General features: G+C 34.4%; 1 protein-coding gene across 2 annotated transcripts in view; it reads right to left on the minus strand.

Moving 5' to 3' along the window:
* Window positions 1-2859: 2859 nt before the first annotated feature.
* UBE2W (ubiquitin conjugating enzyme E2 W) overlaps window positions 2860-27692 on the minus strand; it is a 73827-nt gene continuing 48994 nt past the window's right edge. For both annotated transcript variants that reach the window (XM_003999895.6, XM_045050131.1), the window contains exons 4-6: window positions 21415-21570; window positions 17678-17753; window positions 2860-8230 (exon numbers count right to left, since the gene is read on the minus strand). In XM_003999895.6, the coding sequence (XP_003999944.5) occupies window positions 8217-8230; window positions 17678-17753; window positions 21415-21570 (246 nt within the window). In that variant the 3' untranslated portion in view covers window positions 2860-8216. The remainder of the gene's footprint in view (window positions 8231-17677; window positions 17754-21414; window positions 21571-27692) is intronic.

Here is a 27692-nt window from a genome sequence, read left to right on the forward strand (position 1 = left end):
AACGTACTCTGAAGCGGGCACATCCTCCTCCAGGCTGGCCCTCATACAAACCCTGTCCTAGGGCTTTTGTACTTCCCTAGAACCCATCTACATTTTTAACTTTCAAACCATTACGCTTCTTTTTGCAGTCAACTCACTTCCATGATTATCAGAAACAGCTATTTATCTGCACCTTTTAGGGCTCATTACTTTTGATGTTATTATTTTTCTTTCTTATCCTGCTCAGCATATAGACCCTTTTTGAAGATACATGCTTTGTCTTATCTGCCATCCTCAGCATTCGAGGTTCTAAGTACTTGCTTAATGTCTGTTTTTAACCTTAATGAGTATTAGGATTACCTTTGTGAGCTCAGGTCTCTTCAGATATATTTAGCTTAAAACAATTATATATTCTTTTTAAATAAAATTTCTTAAATGTCTTATTTTTGAGAGCGCACGAGCATTTGTGCATGTGGGGGAGGGGCTGGAGGGGGGGCGGACAGAGGATCAGAAGCAGGCTCTGCACTGACAGCAGAGAGCCCGATGTGAGGCTCAAACTCATGAACTGTGAGATCATGACCTAAGACAAAAGTCGGACACTTAACTGACTGAGCCACCTAGGTGCCCTAAAACAATTACATTCTTAATCTGTAAATATATATTCAAGGTAAGCAATTTACCTCAGACATAGGGCAAAGATACGAGAAAAATATTTTTTTTAATAAACATAAGTAAAACCAATGAAGAATCGTTAATGGTTTACTTCAAAGCAATTTTTTCAAACTTTCTGGGATAGGAAGGGTAAGTTGTTCTGCTGTGACACTTCACACAGATGGTGGTTTAGAGGTAGGTTTCAAAACTGCTAGCACTTGCATAAGTTTCTTTAGAAAAGTTAGTATAAAAATACAAGTACAATCAAGTTAATTTAACAAACATTTATTAAAAGCTTGTATGTTGTGTACTGTGTGCTACATGCTGGGGGCATTTGAGACATTGCCCCTACTGTTAAAGAATCCAGGACAGAAGACTGGTAGGGGGTGGGAAGGGAAGAACAAATATAACCTTAGAACTACATTTGAACTGGACTTTTTAGGTAGAAAAGCAGATGAAAAACACTCTAGGAACATGGAAGAACATTAGCAAAGTATAGGCAGTCTTCTTTTGCTACTATTTAAGGAACAAAGTGTGTGGATGGCTGAAGAGCAGCCCGGGAACACAGGATGCAGGTAGTGAAGGGACAGAATGACAAGGACACTAGGAGAAAGGAGGGATTTGAGATCATTTTTAAAGAGAGGCTCAAAAGGACTTAATGATGAAAAACGTCAGAGAGGACCAGTAAATAGCGATTAAGTCTTCGTTTGGATAACTAGGTTGGATAGAATGCCATTATAACAGGAAAGAAAAGAGAAACATGCTTTCTGGGGTATGAGAGAGGACATAAAACATTTTTTAAAGAGTTATTTTTATTTTTATTTTTTTAATTTGAGAGGGACTGTGAGTGGGGGAGAGGAGCAGAGGGAGAAAGAATCTTAAGCACACTCTACGCTCAGCTCAGTGCGAAGCCCGACCTCATGACTGTGAGATCATGACCTGAAGAGTGGGACGCTTAACCAACTGAGCCACCCAGGTGCCCCAGGACATAAGAAAATTTTAATGTTAAGTTGGAAACGTTTTCTGCAGGAAATAGCCATCCTTATTAGGTTCTTGCCTGATGAGTTATATCTACCCACCATGGGTCCTTGAAGGTCAAGTACCTATATGAGAAGATATTTTCTACCTTAGTTTCTTATTTCAATTTTCCTTATTAAAACATTTCCAAACTCCACTGGACTGGAAAGAGCACACAGGTACTCACTTACATATTTTGCCTTAAGCAAACATTAAAAAGAAATCTCATAAGCAATTTAAAAGATTTATTGACAGAAGTTCCCAACAGGACAGATGTTGTAGAACCACTGTGGCCTTGGACCCTATTATCCAAGCACAGAAAACTCTTAGCTATGTCATTTGACTTCTCTTCAGTTCATGTTTAATTTTGCTGTATGTTAGTGTGAAAAGTACTACAGAATGTAGAGAGGACTTCAAAAGACTCACTTATCCACAGTGTTGCTTAAACCATCTGAGAGAGGTAGAAATTATTCTAGATTTATAATAAAGGGAGAGAATGTCATCAAAGTACAAAGATGGGTCTTGCATTTACGTAACCAGTTACTCATCTACTGTTGAGGATGGAGAAACAGCATGTTGAGGTAAGGCAGTTTCATCCCCCTGTGAGGAGTGAGGTGCTCCTGGGGCAAGCAGGGCCCCCCAGGATAGAGAACTTAGAATATCAGCAGAGCATTCTTCCTGCTGTGAATAACTGAGATGCAGACAGGTATCCTGATTCTTCAGCCTCTCCTCTGCTTTTCTCATAGTTTCACGAGTCACTCATCTACATAAGTTAGTTGATCTATGTGTACACTCAGAAAGTATTCCAAAGGTCTCTATGGCATGTCCTTATTAATCTAATAGAACTTAAAGTTCAGCAACACTAGACTCATGGTGGGACTCTAAGCAAGTGCTTGGGTCTCAATTTCCACCTTTTCTGAAGATGCCTGTCTTTCAATCAGGACTTCTTCAATTAAAGCATGAAGAACCACCAAAATATACTAGGCTACACTGCTAAGTGAACATGATCCATTAAATAAACAAGTGGCGTTAGGGACTATCTTCGTGCTGTTGCACCTATTTTTGGAAATGGACATGTCACTGTTTCCACAAACCTTTGAAGATCGCAGTCCTCTGTAATGAGAAACTAGTACATAAGTAAATTTTTACATTATTATAAACTACAAAGAGATTTAATTATCCAATTTAATATTCAAGTCTACATAAAAAAAATCAATGACAACTGCTTTATTATTAAAAGTTACTGAATTCCATAAAGCACACAATGTAATTTATATTCAACTAACAAAAGTTTGGTACATGTATTTAAAAATATATAATATATAGATTTATGTCTTAACATTTATATTCTATTCAAAAAGCAGCAGCTTTACATATTTTACAACTTGAATTTATAAAATATATACATCCACCCTATTCAAATCCTCAAGCATGAGCTTCCATTCCTATTAATAAAATGCACAATCTGTATTTCTGAATATTGAGAGAAAAATGGTACCAACTAAAAACAACAAATCCACTTTAACTTGAACATGGACTTAATTCTTGGCTACCAGATAACTGACATGATAATCTGTTCGATTAATGATTTTACCCCGAGAATGACAATCAATTTGCATTTATGTAAATAATCTGTGGTTAACTATTAAGAGACTCGCATTTATATTCATGGTATCTGACATTCTACCACATTCCTCACTAGTCTTGTTTCAGGCTTTAGAATTAGAGAGGTGGGATTATTCAATCTTTCCATTTACCAGGAAATTTGACAAGTGCGGCCACACCTAACAAGCCAAAGCCCAGAACCATGCTTTGCCTTTGAGAAAACTGCTTAGAATTACTGCAGAAGCAAACTTTTGACAAAACCCTGACAAAGTATGCACCAAGAAATAGAACAAGAACGGTTTCTCTTTCTCCCTGTCAACTGCACTCAACTTGCACAACTGCACTTCTTTAGGTATGGTAAAACATACCAGCTTCTAGTCAAGCTTTCCTTCCACATATTCAAAAATGTCTTCAGATATTATATTGTTTTATAAACAATTTTTTGATAAAACAGTCATATAACCATTCTGGAGATTCATCCTCAACTATCAGTCCCAGTAACTTTTGAGAATTAAAGTCACAGAGAACACCTCAATCATCAGGACGACAGTCAGAACCAGAACTTCAACTTTAAAGATAAAGATCTAAAGTTTGAAGTACATGTGTAGACTCCACGGGCCTCTAATGATAATGATGCATACAAGCCTGTCTTTAATGCAGTTCATGCTGAGAAAATTAAAGTCTCCCACAAATTATTAAAAAAAAAGAAAAAAAGTTCCAAATCTCAAAATGGCTTAGAAATTTAAATGGAAAAAACACATTTACCAAAACAATTAATTCAATTCATTTGGGCAATAATTGGACTTTGGGAGAGTCACCATCCAAAAAGTAAGCAAAACTCCCTTAATATTAGTATTTAAGAACTAAATTACAATTAACAGCTCATTTATCAAGTAGTCAATTATTCAATAAATTTAGCCACCTACTCTTGAACTGAAATAAAGTATCAGAAATTCTACATATTTTATCTGTAGGAAGGAGTCCTCTTATTTAAGAAAAATTTCTGATGTAATTTCAATAGTCTTCCTTCTCTGGATTCCCTAACCTCAAGAAAAGGAAGGAGGAAAGAAGGAAGGGAGGGAGAGGGAGAGGAAAACTTCGGGAAACTGCTGAAGACCGACATAGTGGACATCTGTGAGAAGACAGGAAGAAAGAAGAGAGAAAAACAAGACTGCAAAGAGGACTGGGCCAAGTGGTGCAGATTAAAAGACACCTTCACAGATCTTAATCATGCAAAGGCATTAGCATAACACAGAATCGTGCAGTAGCTGATTTTGGTAACAGTGAATCCTTAGAGAAGATATGGGTAAGCCTCAGTTCTTTTAGAAAACCAATTTATATACACTTAATAATCCTAAGCATTCATCTCGAATATGTACAAAAAAATTAAATAAAAGTGAGATCAAGAAATATAAGCAGCAGTGACCATAAAGGCTTAGAACTAGTGACACTGAATTCTTTATTTAAAAAATTTTTTGAACACACAGTACCTCCTCTTCTCTTCTATTTTTAGGAAGAAGTTGTAACAAGTTTAAATATCTCAATTCTCAAAAACAATAGGCTTTTTAAAAAATAAGATTTGATTACCAGAAACAAGTAATATGTGGTTACATACCATTTTCATATCACTACTCATTTCCATTATTTGTCAATTCATCTTTGATGCAATCTGGAAATAATTAAGCAGTCACTAGATACCTGTTTTAGAATCTGAAGAAATTATTATTCACCACAGGAATCTAATGATATATATTTGCATATATTTAAAATTTTAGAAGGGAAAAAGTAATAAACTATTCTAGTTATTTTATACCAAATATTTATATACCTAGTCAAAACAAATAAGGATTAAGGTCTTTCTCCAGATGAACCGTATATAAAAGCTATTTTTTAGCATTTTCTTTTGGGGATTAAAAAAAGCTTTATGTCCCTGCTAGCTAAAAGGAGGAATTCATACACTACAAGTGAGTCCTTTAGAGGTGAATATTAAATTCCTTAAGAGAACAGCCATAAAATGTATTTTAAAAAATTTATCTTAAAAAACTGAAAACCATTTCTCTCATTAAAATCTATGGCATTAATACCTACTTGATATAATTTTTTTTTTGAAAGGGCACCAAGTTCATGATATAAACATGCAAAATAAGGAAATGAATGTATCACTGCCTTAACAGAATTTGGCAAACCAGAAGAATGGCCTTAAAATAAATAAATAAATAAATAAATAGAGAGTACATATTGTCTAAATATGAAAGTATAATTCTGTAGGCCTATGTAGCAGACAGTGCCCCATAGAGCAAGGGAAGAGGGAAGTAGCATATTCCTATGTACATTTTCTTGGTATTCTGGTTGTCGTTCAACAACGTGTTACAGAGAAATATTGTTTATTATTACAAAGTCATTAATTTTGCTCTCTAGAGCAATGACTTAAGTAAACATCTTATGTCTTTTAATAATGTAACTTACATTTAAAATCAACTTAATTAAATCTAAGTGCAAAGGAGTTTCCAATAATTCCTAAGTTCAAGGGAGTAATGTAACGAATAAAGTGTTCTTATTGCAAATTTTGAATGATTGGTATTTCTATATTTTAGGATATTTCAACTTCTCTTTAAACCGTAAAGTGTACTGAAATTATTTGGTTTCCTTTACTTTCCTCTGCTTCATTTTAATTTATTTTATGATATCTCTAGGTAGAGAGAGAGGTATCTTAAAATACTGCTATTTTTATTTTACAAAACTCAACTGAGGCTATATACCACCTATTAATCTACAGGACAGCATTGTTCATCTTTGACCTGGTATATTAATTCCTTTGGTGAATAAATGTCACAGGTCATTTGTTTATAAAAGAATTTTAGTAAGAGGACCAGCATTATGGAGAAAGATTCCCCCACCCCCACAAATGATCAAGTCAATCAGTTTAGAGTTGTGTAAAATATGAAAAATATATAATTTGTCACTGCAATTTTCATATTAAAAAGCAGTTAAAAACTAAGAGTAGCTCAAGCATTCCAAAAAACATTTTTTGTCTTGGTTAAACAGGGCAACTAATAAGACTGATAGAAACTACTGTGAGAACTTAGGTGTATCTAGTGAAGAAAGAACAAAAATGTGTTTAATTTCAAAAAGTGGTAGTTGCTAACTATAGTATAAACAGTGTCCACAATTTGGTGGCTGGCCATAGTTTTAATTTGTTTTTCAAGTTATTTCTACAGCAGACATATTTTTGAAGTCTACCCACCCCTGAGTTCTGCAATTATACTTTTAGAGTGTAAAATTATATGCCCTTAATTAACAACATGTACAAAGCTACAAAATGTCATCTATACAGAGATTAAAAACAATTTTGAAAATACTCCTCGCCAATTATTGATTGGATGGTTTTGCTGGGGTACATACTTCAAACCTTTCAGCCAATTGGCTTTTACTTTTAAGCCCAAATTGATTCATATATTTATTCACTGCAGGATATGTCAAAAAGAGTGCAACAACAGGCATTAGTAAAAATAACATTGTAGTAGAAACAGATTTTTGCATATGTGAAAAGGTAATTTATAAAATACATAATCGCTTTTTAAAAAGAGAACCTAGTTGCAGTATCATTAACTTACATGGTACTGAGAATTGGACGTTTCAACAATTTTTTTCTATAGAAAACTTTATCTAGCTGTAAGCAAAGTCTTTTAAACAACAAGAAAACAAAACTAATCCCTCCAGGAAAAATTGTATGGTTGTGTGAGACAAATAAGCAAACATACCATTCTATAGTGTACTTTTGCCTAAATTTTAAAATAAAAATGTCCACACTCTTTTGTTAAAACATTAAGCCTCTGTCAAAAATGTATTTCTTATTTTAGGGTACAGGATTAAAGGACATAATGATACTTACAAGTAAAGAAAATTTACAGGAAAAAACTTGACAAAAATTTTCCAATTGAAGTACTGTAACATTCAATCTTGACTTAAAACATAACAAAAGAAACAAAATTGCAAACAAAAACTGTTTATGGATTTTCAAAACATAAATAAATGAAATAGTGTTTAGGCAGTAGGGCTCATGCTGATGGCTAGCAGGAAGTAACAGAGTGTAACCTACTTGGAAAAACTGTTAATGTACAAATAAGCCCAAATTATGGACTGCAGCAGTTGAATCATCACTGCCATTTTTCTTACTTCCAAAATAAAGCCTTGATTAAACCATTCATACCCTATATTACTCATACCTTTACTTCAGATATTGAGGAACTATATACAACAAATGAATTTATTTTCACCATAGGGATAACATATTGTACCTCTCTGCCAATGTTACTTGAAAACCTTCCATGTCAAAACAATTTGACAGCAGATATAAACAATTCAATAAATACGCAATGATCTTTCATTACAGTCCTTTAAAGACGCATGTTAATTCATGCCGTTAACCTTAGGATCACAGTGCATAGAATCCAAATATAAACAGTTGGGGTGACTTTCAAGGTAATGTTGGATCCCTCACTTTATTTATAATCCCACTATAACCAATAAGTTCATTTCATAGGCCCTATCATGCATTAATCATTGGGTGGCAGGAGTTAATGAAAATTTTTCCTGTTAAACGTCCATTGCCGGCAATGAACGTCCCAAAACCGCCAAGGAAGTCATTGTTATTGCACAATACGTGAGGACCTGGAACTTTTCCAAAAGCTTAAAAAAATAAAAATAAAAAATGGAATTATATTTGACATTTCCTGACACCTGCATTAATACTGTATGACTAATAAAAGCATGTCAGTTGCCTGGACTGAACCAGCGATCAACATGCGCCCAGAATGCACACGAGTAAAAATGCAGTAAAAGGAAGTAGTCTTCATTGCCTATAGGTCACTTCCAGTCAAAGGTTAAAGTTCAAAGACTGAATGATCAAAGTGCTCATTTTCTCAGTAGGACTATCTTCTGCTAGGAGGATGATAACAGTGGCATCAACAAGTATCATCTTTAAGAAAAGGAGAAAAAAGATAATTAAAAAAGTCAAGCCTGCATAAGTAAAATCCACAAGTTAGCCTAACATATAAATAATTTCAAGTAGCAAGAAGAACATGATTTATTTGTCTGACTTGCCTCCCCCAATCCTTGCAAATAAAAAGTCCAATTTGTGTTCAATTATATAGTGACAAACACATCAAATTCAATTCTTTCATGAAAATGTAGTTCACATAGATCTTAAATGATGCATTAATTAGTGTGTTAGTTCTACTTAAAATAATAAATTGATATATGTTAGCACATATTCAGGATTTATCTCTCAAGAGTTGTTTTAAGGGCCACAATTTTAAATTATAATGAGACAGGAAGCAAACTCCTGACCAACAGTGTCCTACTATTTAACACAGGATAATACAAGTTGTGCCTTTAGTCTATGAAGGAAATAACTTCACAAATAAGGTATGATCTCCAAATCAATTAATACATAGTCAATATTATTAATTTCTCTATGGAAAATACATTTAAAAATACATTTTTCAGCAAGTATAGATACATATGCAAATGAGGTTAAAAAAACTAAAATAATTTAGTAATGACTTTTGGTAGCCTCAACACATCATATTTATGTAAGACATGAAATTTGGGGATTCATATTTTACAAATTTTATTTCACAAGACATATCTGAAGGATTTATTTTGAGGACTGGTTACTCTTCAGAAAGAGGCTTTAGAAGGAAGACTAGTAACAACTACCCAAGAATTGTGAAAGCTCTCTAAAACATTTCTGAAAAATTGGCTAAAATACTTTATAAAATATCCATGTTAGGATCAATACACTGTTAATAAAATCCCCATTCCCAATGATTCAATGAGAGCTAAAAACCAGTATATCTGAATTCTCTGCTAGGCAAACTCGTGGAATATTCCATCCCCTGTACATTAAGGGTGATCTAAAGGGTGAAATATATTGGATTTTTAAAATAAATCTTACCTAAATCATTAGAATTCTTTGAAGAAATAATATCTTTAAGAAGGAAGTAAATGGACAGTTTATAGTTTCTAAGTGTCACATGAAAGTATGTTTCCTCAATTACTGTGGAACTTGGAATACAGAGGAGATACAGATGTCATGGATGCAGAATATAAAAAATGTTAAAACATCACTTTTCCAACAGAGTAATTTATAATATTAGGGTCCTTGAAATTAATACTCAAACTAACCGCCCTTAGATCTCTAAGCTAAGGGACTGCACTAAATTCTGATAGGTCAAACTTTAAGTATCATACCATATGACAATGTATACAATAAAAAGGTGAGACAAAATTCAATTTGAACATCATATTCCTAGTTAACTGCCAAAAATAAGCTTTTATTTCCAAAGATATCATCTCTGATAGGTGATACTGTAAATGTATCTGCATCAGGTTGTTCATTTTGGAAGTTTTTCAGTATAGTGGGCTGCTGTAGAATGTGCTACAATCCACCAAAATGAGTAAGAAATCCATACAAAGCTATTCTCCCTACCCTAATCTCCACTTTGGATCAGAAGTTAAAAAAAAAAAAAAAATTAGAGGACGAATATGATACTCCCTGCCTTAAATACTCTATCTTTAGAGAAATAAATGTACTAAGTAAGTTTTGAAAATAGAGTTCCATGATCTCTGATAGCTGGACCCACAAGGACACATGGATTTAACATTACAAATCCATCATGGCTGTAAATAACCAAAGAGTCTATGAGCAAATACTTAAGTATGGAGACAAGTATGAGCCAAAGCCAGGCAAACTTTTTCCTAGGAAAAAAAGGCCATCACTAAGAAGCAAAAAACTCATTTGTTAGCAAAAGGAACACAGTTTCCTAACTAGATGAAAAAGATTACTGAATACCAGGATGACCTACAAAAAAAAGGTTGTTAATTTAATAAGATCAAGACAAATATAGGTCTATAAAACATGGTCAAATAACACAATATATCTAACCTCTTGAATAAAGTATTTGTAGCAAAATGAAGGCCTGGAAAAAAAATCTTAAATTATTCCCTTAAACTTTTTTTCTGGAACTGTGTAAGCGCTTATTAAAACTATACCCTCAGGGGCGCCTGGGTGGCGCAGTCGGTTAAGCGTCCGACTTCAGCCAGGTCACGATCTCGCGGTCCGTGAGTTCGAGCCCCGCGTCAGGCTCTGGGCTGATGGCTTGGAGCCTGGAGCCTGTTTCCAATTCTGTGTCTCCCTCTCTCTCTGCCCCTCCCCCGTTCATGCTCTGTCTCTCTCTGTCCCAAAAATAAATAAACGTTGAAAAAAATAAAACAAAATGTTAAAAAAAAAACTATACCCTCAAATATAATACACAAATCACCAGTTCCAAAGAAGTGACATCTACCATGGCTAACTTCACTAGGCTTCTGGGAAATATGAGTGGAAGAGAACTATATTAGAAGCATGTCATTTAGTTCTCCCGAGTATAAGAACCATCCCATTATAATGGACACCACAACCATCACGTTATATTGGAAACCACCTCCCTGGATATTCCCAGGGACAAAAGACTAGAAAAAAAGGAACACAGTAATAAGTCAGTAGATATGAAGTGGGATCCCAATTCTAAGAAAGACAAAAATAAATCTTTACAGTTAGGTTTGTGTCTTAACAGTTTAGGGAATTAAAATTTTACTTTGATGAACCAGTTCAAGAAAGATTTCACAATAGACAACAGAACTGTTATCTAGCAGGAAATAAAGGGAAAAGGCTGTTAAGCTGCGTAAACATTTGGACTTAGGAATTTAGAAAATGATTTTGTAAGGTAGTGCAAATAAAAAGGTTTACACCTAACATAAGTAGTTCTATAGACTACTATAAGTTCTATAGACTCTACAAGTACTATAGTTCTATAGACAGCTATAAGACAGGAAGAAAAAGAATTTATCAATACTAGTCTGAGACAATTTTATGTTCCTATCCCCTTATAATCCTTAAAATTTTACAGGTCCAGCTGAATGGAACCAGAATGTAGTTTAAAGTTTTGTAAAAAAAATTAAAAATAAATTAAAAAAAAAAAAAAAAGAGAGCGAGATATTCTTCTACTCCTCCCCAAACTTATAAACTCAACAGTTTACTGGACATAACATCTAAACATTATGCCAATCTATTTCCTGTAAGCCTAGTTTTCTGAAGCCAATACTCAATAACAGTCTTTTTTTTTTAAAAATTTTTTTTTTCAACGTTTATTTATTTTTGGGACAGAGAGAGACAGAGCATGAATGGGGGAGGGGCAGAGAGAGAGGGAGACACAGAATCAGAAACAGGCTCCAGGCTCTGAGCCATCAACCCAGAGCCTGACGCGGGGCTCGAACTCACAGACCATGAGATCGTGACCTGGCTGAAGTCGGATGCTTAACCGACTGCGCCACCCAGGCGCCCCTCAATAACAGTCTTAAGCTATACTGCTCAATTCTCTTATCACCTTAAGGAAAATGCTTCAAGAACCAGATCAGTACTGCCATTTGTGAAAAGCAATCATTATGAAACTAAGTTATATACATTCAATATGGATCCCAGGAAACAGATGGATCATATTATTAATGGATTCTACTGGCTATCTTATTGAAATATTTTTATGATTCCATAAAAAGATACTTTTTCTCTTTTTCAAGAACAATTATGTCTGTTTTGATACTGAACTTTAGGCTCATTCATTCATTTGTGTGCTAAACTGGAAACATTTGTGCACTAAACTGGCTACCATCTTAGCCCTGAATTATAGGTAAATTCCCCTTATGTATGCGGAAATGAGTTGTCTATTCAAATACCTATTTTGGTTAGTTCCCTTTATTTTTTTAACCCTATTCTCTCCATTTAACCAATTTTTCAAAGCATATGGACCCCTGGCCTTAATTTGCAACGCAGAATATTTGTATCCCAATGGCCTTAATTCTTTAGTGAATAGAAACTATCAAAGAATTCTGGAAAACAGGTTGATAGTAAGCTTCAAGTAAGTAACAGTAAGGAATGTGTGTTCACATCTCAGGAAATTTTTGCACTTTAATATTAAGGAGCTAGAGAAGAATCTCAAAAGAAATGCAGAAAGAAATGCAGAAGATATGATACTACAAAGAGAGTAACAGTAGGGTAGCAGTGACTGTCCTACATTTTCAAAGTATACTAACAACGTGGAAGATCACAGATTTAAGTTGAAAGAGGCTTTTTTTTTTCAAGCACCCAACACTGGTATCTATCTGGCAGCTCAAGTCTGGTGTATCAGCAGAAACCTACTCTTCCAAATCCAGGAGATCTTCTGAACTGCTGAATTATTGTTTTTCATTAATAGTGGCATTCATTCTGCAGCCAGGAAGCCCTCTCAAGTGCATAGATATTATGAAACTAAACCCAAACCTCCCTTGTCTCTTTTGATTACAAACACTGACGAACACCCTGACCCACGTTCACCCAAGGACTGTGGAGCCTATACCTGAGGCCCACAATTCTGCTTGGGCAGAATTCAATTTCTTCTAGAAATTGAAATGTTAAGTGTTTCAGTAAGTTCATCCAATTCCAAGCAAGTCTTTATTTAGTCTCTGGATCTTTTTGTTTAAGTTTGTAGGTCATGTCAGGACACTGGCCTGACCTTGTAGCCCTTTCAGAATTAGATGATGCTAAGAAATAACAAGAGTCCATATTTCTTGGTAATTTGGTGTTATAAGGAGAACATGATTGATCAATGAAGATCTTTTGGAACTAACGCAGCTAAACAGAAAAACATATAAGCTGACATCTGGAAAACTCAAAACAAAGCTGACGTATTCTGCTTTATGAGTGAGAGTATGATTACCTTTTTGATAAGATTTTTCAAATTCAGCTGTAAGGTCAAGGTGAGCTATTTCTCACATTGCTTATAACTGTCACTCTGAAATGTATAAAGGCAGAGATAATATATGCTACACAGCTGAAATGCTTTAGTTTTTAAAGATGAAGGAAAAGTTCAAGGAAGACTGTCTATACCCACTCACCTTTATGAAAGAGCAGCTGCTCTATCATCTCAAAGTATAACTAGTATTACCCTTTCTTGATTTCATATGATGGTCACTCATGAAGCAAACTGTCGATTTAAAGAGATTCTGGGAGGGGAATGATTCAGGTATGCAGGGTTCAAGCATGAGTACAAAACACTGAGTTAAGAACAGTCACTGTAAATCAATAATCTGAGAATATTTTAAACAGAATTATCTGTAAATGAAAAAAAATGTATCTGTACCTGGGACTGGAAACTGAGCTAGAATAGTCATAATTTAGTTGAAATACAATCTAGTCCTTTAAAGATGGCTAATTTGTATTTTGGGGGCAGGAAGGGGGAGAGACACTTTTAGTCTGTTTATTGGTAAAATGAACTCCTGGACACTAAGAAGCTAATTTACTTTGAAAAGCCTCTCTTTTCTTAGTACTTTTTGGCTAAGGTGGAGAATGTAATAGTCCAACCTATTAAAAGACTTTTTCTATTTTAGTTATGAAAGTATAAATTTCTCAGTTAACAGATAAAAACTATTAACTATGAAAAATAACTTCTATGAAGTGTATTTTGTTTTAAATAACTAATTTTATATTTCTAGTTTCACTATGGGACTTTTCTCCATCTCTCTTTTTTTTAAAGTTTATTTATTTATTTTGAAAGACAGAGAGTAGGGAAGGGGCAGAGAGAAGAGGGAGAAGGAGAATCCCAAGCAGGCTCCACAGTCAGCATAGAGCTGGACATGGGGCTCAATTCCATGACCATGAGATCATGACCTGAGCCAAAACCAAGAGTTGGATGCTTAACCAACTGAGGCACCCAAGCACCCCTCTCCATTTCTTATTCAACAGCACGTAATGAGAAATTCTGGGAATATTCTTGGATAAAGGACTTCTCATAAGTCCTTTTATCTATATAAGGCAGCATCAGAGGGCCCGAAAGACTGTATCTTTCTGAAATTTCCCTACCAGGGAGTAAGGAAGGGAAAATGTACGAGCACACTGAGGCAAGATAGCAGTTTATACATTCAAATTATATGTATTTTTAAAATTCATCACTCCAAGACAATTTCCTCTCAAGTTTTATTAGAAAACACAAGTGGCTTAAAATCTATGGAAAAGACAACGGGGCATTTTTTTATGATTAGTGAAGTTGAGTTTGAAACAGAAGGACTATACTATCTTTAGAACTTTGACACTTTAAAACATGTTTGATTTAGTGTGTTTGTCAATATTGATTGACTAATCTGAATTTTTGATGAATCTGGGACTTTCTATGCTAAGATACAGGGTCTGTGACACTCAAGAATTTTTTTTTTTTGGAAGGAAGAGGTAGTTTGGTGTTTGGTCCTAGGCAAGAGGATGAAAAAGAATGACAAGCCAGCAGTGTAAATTGAATTAAAGGGCTGTTTACTTAAAGTAGGGTCTTAAATGTTTTAGTAGACTTTCAGTGCTCAGAAAGAATTCCTTAAGTCTGATTATTAATTCATTTTATATGGAAACCTGTCCTTTTATATCTCAGAATCCCTGTAACGGTAGTCCTCAAGCGTCAAGCTCTATCAGAATTACCTGGGGATACCTTAAAGACTAAAAACCAGCATTCTAGGCACAGTAATAAAGTTTATTAAATTCTTTAAAAGAGAAAGCAATCAACAAGACTTTGCCGAAGGAGTTCCTGAGGGTGTGTGTAGCGGAAGGATTCGTTGAGGTAGGTGTGTTTGTGTGCATGTCTGTGCCTGGAATGAATCCAGGCAAATAGTACATAAGATAACAAATAGTGTGTATTATAAATAATCCTCCACTGAACATTCCATGTATAAAACACTTCCTGTTTTAAAAATGATTTTCTTAGGATTGGGGCACCTAGGTGGCTTAGTCAGTTAAACATCCGACTTGGGCTCAAGTCATGGTCTCACAGTTTGTGAGTTCAAGCCCCACATCAGGCTCTGTGCTGACAGCTCAGAGCCTGGAGCCTGCTTCGGATTCTGTGTCTCCCTCTCTCTCTGCGCCTCCCTTGCTCACCCTCTTTGTCTCTCTCAAAAATAAATAAATATTTTTTAAAAAAATTAAAAGATGATTTTCTTAGGATGGATTCTCAGAAGTTGGTAACTCAGACAAAAGTCTTGATCTTAAACTTTGTTAAATATTGCTGAACTTGCTATACCATCAACAAATACGAAAGCACTATTTTTTTTCTACTCTTTATTCTTTTCCAAGATTGCATTCATTTTATACAACTGTGCCAATTCAAAAATAATTTCAAAATATTAAATCTATAATTATTTTACTGTGAAGTTTTTGGCCAATGTTTTTTATTAATTTTATTTATTATGTTAAGCAACTCTCATAAATGGTCTTTATTTTTAATAAACTGTAAGTGTTTTTCACATTTTTAAAATAAAGGTTGGCTGTGCTTTGAGGTTTTTCTAAAAGGTTTAAATTTTCATACAACTCTTTAATATTTAACATTTGTGATTCCTTTTGATTTCAGAAATTCTTCCTTCCTCTAGAGATGATCCCGAACTTTAAGAAAATATTTTCCCTTGTTTAAAAAAAAAGTACTTAATTCAATCCACAGGAAATATTTTATATATGAAGTAAAAATGTAAATTTTTCTTTCCCAAAATGATTACCAACTTTCTAACAGGTTAACTTACTAAATAATTTTTTGCCTTCTGATTTGTGACACCTAATTCACCATATATTCAAATCTTATATATAAAAAGGCCTAGGAAAGAGTAATTCTATTTTGATGTCTATTCTTGCATTAATATGTTTTGGTATTTAGTACACCAATTCTCTTTCATTATCCTTTAGTTCAAAATCCAAACTGCTCTTCTCACCTATTATTTTTTTCCAACTTTTAAGCACTCACCCATCATTCCACTGGATTTTTACTAAATTATATTAAACCTATAATTTGAAAATTATATAATACTAGTTTGTCATCAAATATCTCTATTTTTTGATAGCTCTTACAAGTTTTGTTATTTTTTCTTCTAGGTCATCTATAACTGTCATTAACATGAGTATTTACCTTTCCATGGTTCTTAGGGGCATTCCTCTTTCACTATGCTTTCTAACATGTAACTGTTGGCATAATGCTATTGTATTGATTCTAGCCATCACTTATCTCACCACCTACAGAACTTTATAATTTAAAAAGTTTTTTTTTTTAATTTTTTTTTTCAACGTTTATTTATTTTTGGGACAGAGAGACAGAGCATGAACGGGCGAGGGGCAGAGAGAGAGGGAGACACAGAATCGGAAACAGGCTCCAGGCTCTGAGCCATCAGCCCAGAGCCCGACGCGGGGCTCGAACTCACAGACCGCGAGATCGTGACCTGGCTGAAGTCGGACGCTTAACTGACTGCGCCACCCAGGCGCCCCTATAATTTAAAAAGTCTTTAATTGACTCAAATTAACTCAGGTAACAGAAGGTTTCACAATTGATAGAAAGATAAGGGGGGAAGATCATATTCTTACTAATTAGCTGTCAGTTCTCATTTCTTTTTTTTTTTTATTTATTTTTTTTTACGTTTTTTTCAATTTATTTTTGAGACAGAGAGAGACAGAGCATGAATGGGGGAGGGTCAGAGAGAGGGAGACACAGAATCGGAAACAGGCTCCAGGCTCTGAGCTGTCAGCACAGAGCCCGACACGGGGCTCGAACTCACAAACCGCGAGATCATGACCTGAGCTGAAGTCGGCCGCTCAACCGACTGAGCCACCCAGGTGCCCCAGTTCTCATTTTTTATTAGGCTAACATTTAAAAAAAGAAAAATAAAGGAAATGCTCTGATGAATACATCAGGGTGGTTTTGTTCACTCCATTCAAAAAGTACACTGAAGAGTATAAAATTTTTGTTGTGAATTTCAAATATACCTCTTTAAGGAAGAGGTGAGGTCAGTTTAGAAAAGACTGGCAGTTTTCAATTAAAAAGCTACCAGCACTCTCCCAACAGAATCAGTAAAACAAAATCAGGGAGAGTACTGTATTCATACAGCTACAATCAGAAAAACCACAAATTTTTGAGGGCTAACTATTAGAATAGGAAGAGCTTTATTTAATGGATCATCTCTTACAATGTGATTCCCCCTCCTGCCACTAAGAACAGTACCAGAATTAAGTAATTACAAAAGACATCAAAATTTCTATTTTAAGTTAACAGGTTTCCAAATAACTAATTTCAATTTCACTTAAAGATTATTAAAGACTCTTTTTTAGTGATAAAATGGTAGCATTTTAGAATGTTAAAGTGATTTTAGATTTTACTTACATGATAGGTATGATTTTATGTGCCCCATTAAAAATCTAGTCCAACGTATCCATTAAATGTCTTAAATATTTTAAAGACTCTTCTCTATATTACAAAATTACATCAGTTATATATTCCCTTCTTTTCCCCAAACAGATATATAATCTTTCAAACCAAAATGCTAAAATAAAACTGCTTACCATGATACCACCATTTTGTTTTCTTTGGATTCTTGTTACATGTTCGAACATAAAAAGAATTATCTGGTGGTCGTCTCTGAAACCAAAAAGAATTTAAATAGATAAGAAGTTATAAAATAGAAGAAGATTTAAGGAGACAGTTTTAATAAAAGCTTTAGCAGAATTATTACAGACAGCATAAAAAATACAAATGTTTATGTGGCACAAATGAATATATTCCAGGAAAAGTAGAGTCTTGACACTGAAATTAAAAAATAAAATAAAATAAAATAAAATAAAATAAAATAAAATAAAATAAAATAAAATAAAATAAAGGTATGCATGTGTGATTTGGATTAGGTTCCAACTATCAACCCAAAGTGGTAGCATTAGGTTTTAAAGAATTTTGCTTTCATTTATCTCCCTAGAAATAATTTAGTAATTACTTCTAGAAACTAATTAAAAAAAAAAAAAAGAAAAAAAAAATCAGAGAAGTCTACTTTACTAGGTTTGTCTGAGAAACTAACAGCAACTTATAGACCTCCACAAAGAATTATGGTTTTCCTGTAAGATAGTACCACCAAGGACAAACTAAAGGATTCAGTTTCCAAACAATATATAAAAAGAAAAAAGGGGAAAAGCTATGTTGGCATTTCTGCTATACATATGTCCCAACTAGCATAATATTAGAAACATATGGCAGCTCTCCAAGGGAGCTATAGTAGGAAAAGTGATGCCAACAACACTGACGACAGATTATGGAAGGGAATTTCGCTGAAAATGTTGGATACTGGTTACATAAAACAAATATGTGACTCTCTACAAAAATTTGGAAACATGTCAAGTTTGTACTAAAGCCATTGAGGGCAGGTTAGTAGGTAATATGATAGGTCCAACCAACAACTAATGGCGAGCAGGACTGCCTAGACAACAGGGAGGGAGATAGGCAGTCCACTTGGCACTTCTATAACTCAGGTACAGAACTCTGATCTTAGTTGAGCCTTGTAACGCTCTTATAAGTCAATGTTAATAGTGATTTAACAAAAGGGAAGAGTAGAGTATAAGATGTTAAACAGCTATCCCAAGATTACCCTGCTGACACAGATTAAGAAAATACCTGAAAAATTAGTATTATGAAATGAGATGCCTGGCTACCTCAAAGAATAGATGGTCTGTTGCTGTTTGTCCTGCAAAGTCATAATCTGTGTTCATGTGGAATAAACTGCTACCAATGCAACAAATTTCATAAACTCATTTTCTCTGTATATTGATTAGAACCCAATCTTCAAAAAAAAAAAAATATATATATATATATATACACACACACATGTTTAAGGAAGAAAATACACTCATTCTATTTGCTTAAGTCAAGAATACAACCAAAATACTAAGTGATCACAGAGACATGGTTCTTAGAAAAATAAAGTAACTATACAAAAAGATGGATTACCAAAATTGTTTTAGGAACCGAATACAAGCTGGAAAGTTTGGATAATCTATATTACAAGGGCATTGAGAATAAATGGTAAATTACTGAAAGCCCTCTCAATATCAGAAATTATTTTTAACTACTGAAATCTACTGACATAATGGATTTAAATGCCCTCAGTTTAGGGAACCATTCTTGCCTGTGAAAAAGAAAACTGGAGTGAAAGAATTATGACTAAATCAAAGTTCCCAAATGCTTATAGTAAAAATTAAAATTTGTATTCAACTCAAATATTAAAGTGAAACTCACAGCACCACATTGGCCACAGAGTAAAATTCACCTCTTTTAAAAGAAGAGCTTTTGGTGAGTAGTTAAAAGACTTTTAAAAGCTTGTTTGGAGCTAGATCCCCTCAGTTTCAAACCAAGTTTCCTCTTCATGTTTGTAACCTTGTACTTAACACAGTAAAAACAGCACCTAGTAGGTACCTACGAAATGTTTGCTGAATTTTCCTCATATTTCACAGAACTAATGTGGCCAGAATTCTAGCTTCCAGATTATTATCTTGTTTAAATATAATGAAGTTTATATTATATAACATAGCTTGCCAATAATTTAAATGGAATAATTAGTCATTTACTAACTATGCAAGAAAACTAGTAGAAAACTGAAATGTGAATAGTGAGGATTAGAAAAGGATAAAGGAGGTAAAGAATATAGTCATTTCTAGCTTTTAAGAGTAAATCATTACACGTATTTTAAATTACATTAAAATGTAAAAAAGTGCTAATTAATTCAAGGCACATGCAAGAGTTACGTGCACACATCACTGGTGTTTGTCTCAATTTTTCTTATTAAATTTTATACTTAACTGCCTCACCTTTCTGAAGACATTAAACATTAACAAGGGCACAGAAGTCTTTGTAACTGCAAACTGCTCTGCTCTACACCTAAAAATTTTTATGTACGCTGGGATTGGAAGTGTGGGGGATGAGAAAATATGGAAGCAATAAATGAGTAAGAGTTGTTTCCAAAGCCCTTGGGGTTAACAAAAGCTCAAGCGTAGCCTTTATATGCCATGTGAAAAAGCCCACAGGGAAAGAGGAAACTTAAATTAAAAAGTCATACCACAATTAGATAGTATGTACCTTATTTCCTCTATTCTAAGGTGTACATTTTTCTGCACATTTTAATATTCCTGAATGGGGCTATATACCTTTTAACTAATGGTGTAATAGTTTACCGCCGGAAGTTTTTTTCTTTCTTATATTAGGTATATAAAACTGTACGTTAAGAGCTTATAATGCCATATTTTTAGAAAATACAATTTAAACCATTATTTCCCATACTTCTTTGAACAAAAAAAACCTATTTGTTTTTTTAAAACTAACACCAAGAAACATCTTATGGAACTAACATTCCAAGAAACTTACTTTGCAAACAGTGTCTTGGTGTTTCAGAGTCTAGAGAACTTACCATTTAAAAATGAGCTACTAACCTTCAAGTTCTCTAAACACTAATTTAGTAAAAATGATAGTTGAATTTGGAGAACACAGGAAAAAAAAATGCTGAAATAACCCCACAGACCCCCTAATACATAAGGTAAATTTGTTTCTCCTTTAAACCGAATACAAAAGGAAACCCTTATGAAATAGAGTCTTTAAAATATAGAAATATATGAATACTGTGCTACACTAACCCTCAGGCAGAAATGACAAGAAGATCAGAAATGCACACAGGATTTAGATACTTTAAAAGGGTATCCTAAGTTTGACTCATTTGATTTTTGTTTCTGGTAATTTTTGCCCTTCCATCAGACACAGGATCTGTGGATTAGTAAAGGAGAATTAGAGGGAAGTCCTGAAATTTCTACTGGTAATCTAATCCTCCTCCTTCAACCTAGTCATTATGATGATCATAATGATAGGAAAGCTCTGGCTCCTGGGAAATTCCCTAAAAGAGGATGATAGGGTGGGAGCCAACAGAGTGGAGAAGGGAGCTATGAAAACTTGTTCCTGGGGCTTTCCATTGTGAAATCCAGAAGCAAGAATTTCTTGTACACATTTGCCCTGTGTATGCTTACAGAAATAAAATTCAGATTATTTAAGAAATCTGTAGAACTTTTCTGTTTAAGAAATATAAAACAATGTCTGACTTCTACGTGGAATGAAAAATTATCACAGTAATTTTCCAATCTATTACTAAACATGATATTACCTATAACTTCATAATAAAAGGCATTAAGTCTTTCAAATAAATCATATATTAAAATAGTTTCTTACCCAAACTAAAAGAACAGATATTACTTGGAATAATTCTGAAAAGTCCTACCTTTTCTTTGCAGCTGGAAAGCATGCTAATAATGCTAAGACAAACTGATTGGACTGAGAGAGCTGGGGACCAGTCTTCTGTTAGAATGGATAAACAGATATGACCATTGCTATAAACATGAGGATGAACAGGAATATTTTCACCAGTAAACATGACCTAAAAAAGAATAAAATTCCATTAACACCCAAATATTCTGTGCTATCAAGAAATAAAATATTCTCCACAGAACTTATTATTCTAAAAACCAACTAAGCAACTAAAAAATAACTGCTCATTGTTTATTCTCATCAATTCATGAAGAACTGGTTTCACTGTATGAATGAGCACGTAGGGAATGGTACACATAGGGAAAAAGCCCAGATCATCTATTTTTTATTTCAACTATTTTTCACAAATTCCTTTTAAAAATTCATAAATTAATCATGCATTTTTAGCCTAGCAAAAGACTACTATATTTATAAGAATGCTTTTTCAAATTCTACTCATTGCTCTCTGCATATAGAAATCATATGAAAGTATTCAATTTGGGGACAACATGAATTCTAGATGATAGGAGCACCCCTTCCACCTGTAACAATGCTATCACCTAAGGTACTACATGCAAAAGGAAATGACTGCTATATATAACACCTGCTCTAAACTCACTCGTCCATTATGATGGATACAAATTACTATTTACTAATCAGCAAATAACTATGTGCCTACATACACACACACACACACACACACACACACACACAAATGGTTGAATGAGTCTCCCAATTACTTGTTTTTCTCTGCCTCTTCTACTCAATTCTTCTAACAATTTTTCCTTTCTCCAACTTTCCTTGCCTCAGCACTGTTTTTTGAAAGGTAATAAATCTATTATTCCCTCCTTTGCCCTAATAATTCATTAAGAATCCTGTTAGTGCTTCTTAAACGTATCTACACTGGGACACCTGGGTGGCTCAGTTGGTTGAGCGTCCGACTCTTGATTTTGGCTCAGGTCATGATCCCAGGGTTGTGGGATCCAGCCCCGTTGGGGCTCCACCCTGAATGTAAAGTCTGCTTATGATCCTCTCTCTGCCCCTCCTACACTCATGTGTACATTCTCTCTCTCTCAAAAAAAAGAATGAATGAAGTTGAATAAATACATACATAATAAATGTATTTAAAAAAAACAAAAATAAACACATAACTCCATATTTAAAAACAAAACCCCTATGTACACTAAGCATCTGAGTGGGCAAGAGAATGAATTCATACATTCTGATGAATCTGTAAGCACAGTCCAAAATAGGACAAAGAAAGCAGAAGTCTAATATTTAAGAATGCTTATATATGTTACTTCATAAAAAATTACTTATTTTGATATAAAAATTAATCCACCAATCTTTACATTAATTTTATGCTGCAGTAAGATGTACCATTTTTATTCTGTTGTTTAGTAGTAATTACTAATTTCTGACCTGACCTTAACAAAAAAAAAAATCACCTGAAGGTTTGGTTAAAAAATAAGAATTCAAGAGTCCCACTTTCATAGATACAGATTCAATAGGTATGGTGAGATTTTTATAAAGCTCATCAAATATAAACCAGTACTTCCCCAAAGAGACTTACAGTAATCTCTCTCAGCCCTACAAACTGCCTCACACTTGAATACAACAAAATCTTAGTAAGAAACCCTACCTTCAGTTATGTCAGAAACTGATGGAAGTATTTGTTACTCTAGGCATAACTTATTTTCCCTTTTATAGAAAGCCAGTGAAATAAGTATGGCTAGGGTAAGGTATGTCATTATTTAATATGGGATGTTATGGAAAGTTATCATAAGCTGGGTTTTTGCTTTTATTTAAAATATCTATCTAACAATTCTGACTTTATTATAATTTCACAAATATTTACATTTACAAAGCACTCTTTCATAAGCAGGAGTCCTCTAACACTTCAAATATACTACTAACATATGGAACTCATTGCCTGGGCTGAAGCTAATATAAGACAACAAAAGGAATTTTCTTCTCAAAGGAATAACTTTGCACATTTGCATATTTTTATTTCTTTAAATTCTGGTCATGCACCCTCCATTTCCACTGAAAAGAGCTAAAGTAAAGCTGAAAACTAAAAATAAGTCTCAAAATAAGAGATATCAAGTTACTTGCTCTGCCTGATTGTAGAAGACCACCCAATCCCTGACTCTGGCACAGCTGTGTTTAAAGCATATTATTTATCTCAATTTTATCTATCAGTGTTATTACCCTTTTCATTCACTTTTTTGCTAAAAAAGTGCTACCCTAAAAGGAAATGACTGCTTAAATGGTCTTGCAGCTCCATACTTTTTGAGTCTACCCACGATTATTTTAAATTCTATTTTTTATAAACATGTAGTTTATTATATGCATTTGATATTCCCACAATGAGTTGTAGATTTCTAGAGTGGGAGTTTATAATCTCACAGAATATGCATCTGCCCTGGGGGATTCATTCTGCCACAAAATCCTGTTTGGCCAGCAGGGTATTTTCAGTAATAACACAAACAGTGCCCAAGCAAGACCTTATCCCCTGGCCACGAAATATATTTTAAAGGATAGTTCTTTTCCAGTAAGGTCTCCTTTTTAAAAAGTCACACAGAATAGTGCTCTGAAAGTACCAAAAAATGAAGAACTACTAAGATATCTTCTTTGCATGCATCAGCGACCATCAAGGAAAATACACAGCAGAATACAAAGGTTATCACAACATGCTTCGAATAGCCAATTCACAAGGCAGAAGGAAAGGAGTATTTCTCTTAGAACGGATTACAAACTAAATCACTTGGCCTGAGAGCCAAGAAGGGCCCATGAACAAGGAAATCAGGAGAGAAGGGATGAAATGCAGAAGACACCTACAGCAGGAGCAGCAGACCCTGACAAGCACAGAGGAGAGCCAGAAATCAAGACAGAAACAGCTCTGAACTCTAAGGGAACTGAAGTAATAAACTTAATCAGATCTCAATAAACCTTAAAAAAAAAAAAAAAAAAAAAAAGCTGGGGCTTTTTACCATGCTGCATGCAGGGCCAATGCAGCCAGCCTAAAACAGCGGAATCAATAAGCTGCACATATTAAGATAGCCCCTAGGACCTAACCCGCCAGATACAGAATTTTAGAAGTTTGCCTAAACATGGAAAGGCTGAGTTTACATGCCAGATGTAACTGGCATTCCAGGATGAACCCCTGAAATAAAAGAAAAAACTTTTTTCAACAGCTTATGCATGTAAAAAGGCTGGTAAGCAGCTTCCACAGACAGTTTTAAACTCTGCGATTCTGGTTCTTTGCATGTGATGGGGAAAGTAACCAAGGCTGAATTTCTTTTAGATCATGCTCTTAACCATCTTCATTTATTTAACACACAGTACAATCCAAAGGAGGAAATGGACATTTCAGTTATTTAACTGCAGCCAAGCAAGTTCTGAACATTTAAGAGATGAAGAGCTGTTTTCAGAATTAAAAAAACTTTTTGAGGGGAATCCCAAGTAACTGACAAAACCAAAACAGATTTAAGAAGACAACTGAATACAATGAATTGGAAACAAAAGGGAATAAGAACATTGCTAATTTCTTTATTTTAAAAGTTATTTATTTTTTAAATAATTTATTCAAATTCAAATTTAGCATATAAACAGTTAACAGAGACTGCACACACTCCCTACTGCATAAACCAAACTATCAAATGGAAGTACAGATTTTAAAGACTAAGCTGTTTTATGGGGAAAAAAGCCATGATTTTAGATCTAATGATTTTAGATCTAATGCACGTGAATCACATCTGAAGTTCTGAGTCTGCATAAGAAACAGTCCTCAGACATCTCTAAATTTCCAAACATCTATCATTATGGTGTATTTTCCACAGTAGGTGCGATCTAAGAAAACTATGCTCAGTCAGAATCCACATAATTTTGGAGGTAAGTAAGCACATCTAACCTAAAGTTTTAAGCAAGCCAACCCCTGGGTAACTTTTGGTACCAAATGTAGTGTCTTTCATAAAACTACTAATCTGAGGATGAAAGCCACTGACAGTGACAAAATAAAGAATGGAAATTAGGTAACTGTTTCTAATATGAAATTCGTGGTACTAGTACATTAGGATTTCCAAACATCAAGTCGATACTGAATGAGCCCACAAATACTGAGATCTGACCACAAGGAAGGCATATACTACTGAGTTCACACTAATGTTCTGCAACTAATTAGAGAGTAACCTAATATAGTGTCAAACTAGGTCAAAACACATGACAAGAATAAGTAGTACAAAACAGGCTATAAAATATAAAAGCCAATCTACAAAATGGATACAAAGATTTCCCTAGGAACAATATAAGGAAATGTTTTCTCTTATTAAAACTGTAAGTAGATGACAAGACTCAATGGGCAACTATAGAAATTGAACATAAAAGCAAAGTTTGTTGGAATCAGATATGTAATTATTCATAATGTATGATAGAGGCAGGCTAGCACAAATGGTAAATAACTGGAGATTTGGAGTTTTAGCATAGTTTTTAATTCAATGCTCCCCTTTTAGTCATTTAATATATATTAGTAGCATCAAGTAGTTCAAGTATTACACAGACAAAATTCCTGGATACAATGAAACTAAACTTGGGTTCCCTGGATGGTACATTCTCTCTCCTTTACCAGCTGTCTTCTTCTAGCCTACCAGTCCTCTCCATTTATCTTCCCTCTGCTTTACCAGACTTCAACAAATAGGGTTCACTGTTCACTTTTTCCTCATCAGGTATCCTAGATGCTAGACAACTTAAAGCAATAAAAATGGTTATTTAAAACTTTGGAAAGCTTAACCCCCTTCACATGAAAGAACAAGGAGAATCACACTATGAGAACACTATGAAAATAGTTTCTGGATCTCTTCAATGAAGGAGTATTGAGCAACAGAACGAAAGGGTCCATGTTGAGGGGGCATGAATAGGAAGGGGGATAAGGATAAGGAGAAAGCGACCTGCCCCAGTGTTTCTAAAGCTTTGTAATCAAGGCAAGTATATTTCCAGCACCACTTTTAGCATCAGTATGGTTTCAGGACCAAGTACAGTGTTCTCTTCCCCCTAAAAAAATACTTCCCCACCTATTTCTAAAATGCCTAAAATTTCTTCAACAAAAATTAGAGTTGAAAAGCTTAATTAAAAACAAGGTATAACCAGGACATTTGCAAGATAATATAGATGTGTTTCAGTTTCATTGCATTCAAATGGGATGTTTTGACAGAAAGACGGTATAAGATCATAGATATTTGGAACAGAAGGGCTGCTAATGTGACGAAGTAGAAAGGAAAAGAAGCAAAACACTAGACACTAAACTTGAGGACTTCACAGTTTGGATGGAGAGGTGACCATACCTCCCAATTCCTTCGAGATAAATCTCCAAATCCTTCATTCTGCAAGACTCTCTTGGATAAACCCCAAAACATCCTTCCTTTTTCATCTTCTCCCACAGCCCTCCAGCATCTATACATAAAACTATATTTGCTCACAAATCTCAGAAGAGGCCACGTCTTCTTGTGACTTGCTCCACTTTTGACATAAATTCTTCCTGTACTTTAAGTCCCAGTACAAACAGGTTTTTCTGTCTCCTCATCCTAATCTAAATTGGTCACTGCTTTCTCTTTTGCTCCCAAAGCATACAATTCATACTTCAATTTATGGTCCATCTAGTTGCCTAGGTCAAAAGTTGTGTAAGTCTTCTCTGTCTCCTTTCCCTCATTCATATTCCTCAATTCATGAGCAAATCCTGTTGGCTCAACCTTTAAAGGTCCAAAATATGGCCACCTTCCATAGTCTCCACTGCTACCCTTCTGGTGCAAGCCACCATCACCTCTCACCTGGATTAATGCAATAGTAGTCTGGTCTCCCTGTACTCTTGTACACCCAACAATCAATGTGCTACACAATAGCCACATTTTTCCTTTTCAGCAGGATCATGTCATTCCTCTGCTCAAAATATTCAAAGATTTTTCATCTCATTCTGAGTAAAAGTCAAAATTCTTACAATGGGATATAAATGTCCTACACCATTTATGATGGACCCTCCAGCCCAAATTATCTCTCATACCTATGCCCTCCACCCCTTACAGAATGAATTAATCTGTGTCTGACTATCCACATACCTAACCAGTTATTAAAGGCAGGCCCGATGCCTTTTAATTTCTGTACTCTTTTTTATCTCTTAAGTACAGAGCACAGTATTTGGCACATAATTCATGTTTAAATACCCATTAATTCAAAACCAACCAATCACTTACCTGGATCCTA

The sequence above is a fragment of the Felis catus genome, chromosome F2 (genome assembly GCF_018350175.1).
Source record: "Felis catus isolate Fca126 chromosome F2, F.catus_Fca126_mat1.0, whole genome shotgun sequence".
NCBI classification, from domain to species: domain Eukaryota; kingdom Metazoa; phylum Chordata; class Mammalia; order Carnivora; family Felidae; genus Felis; species Felis catus.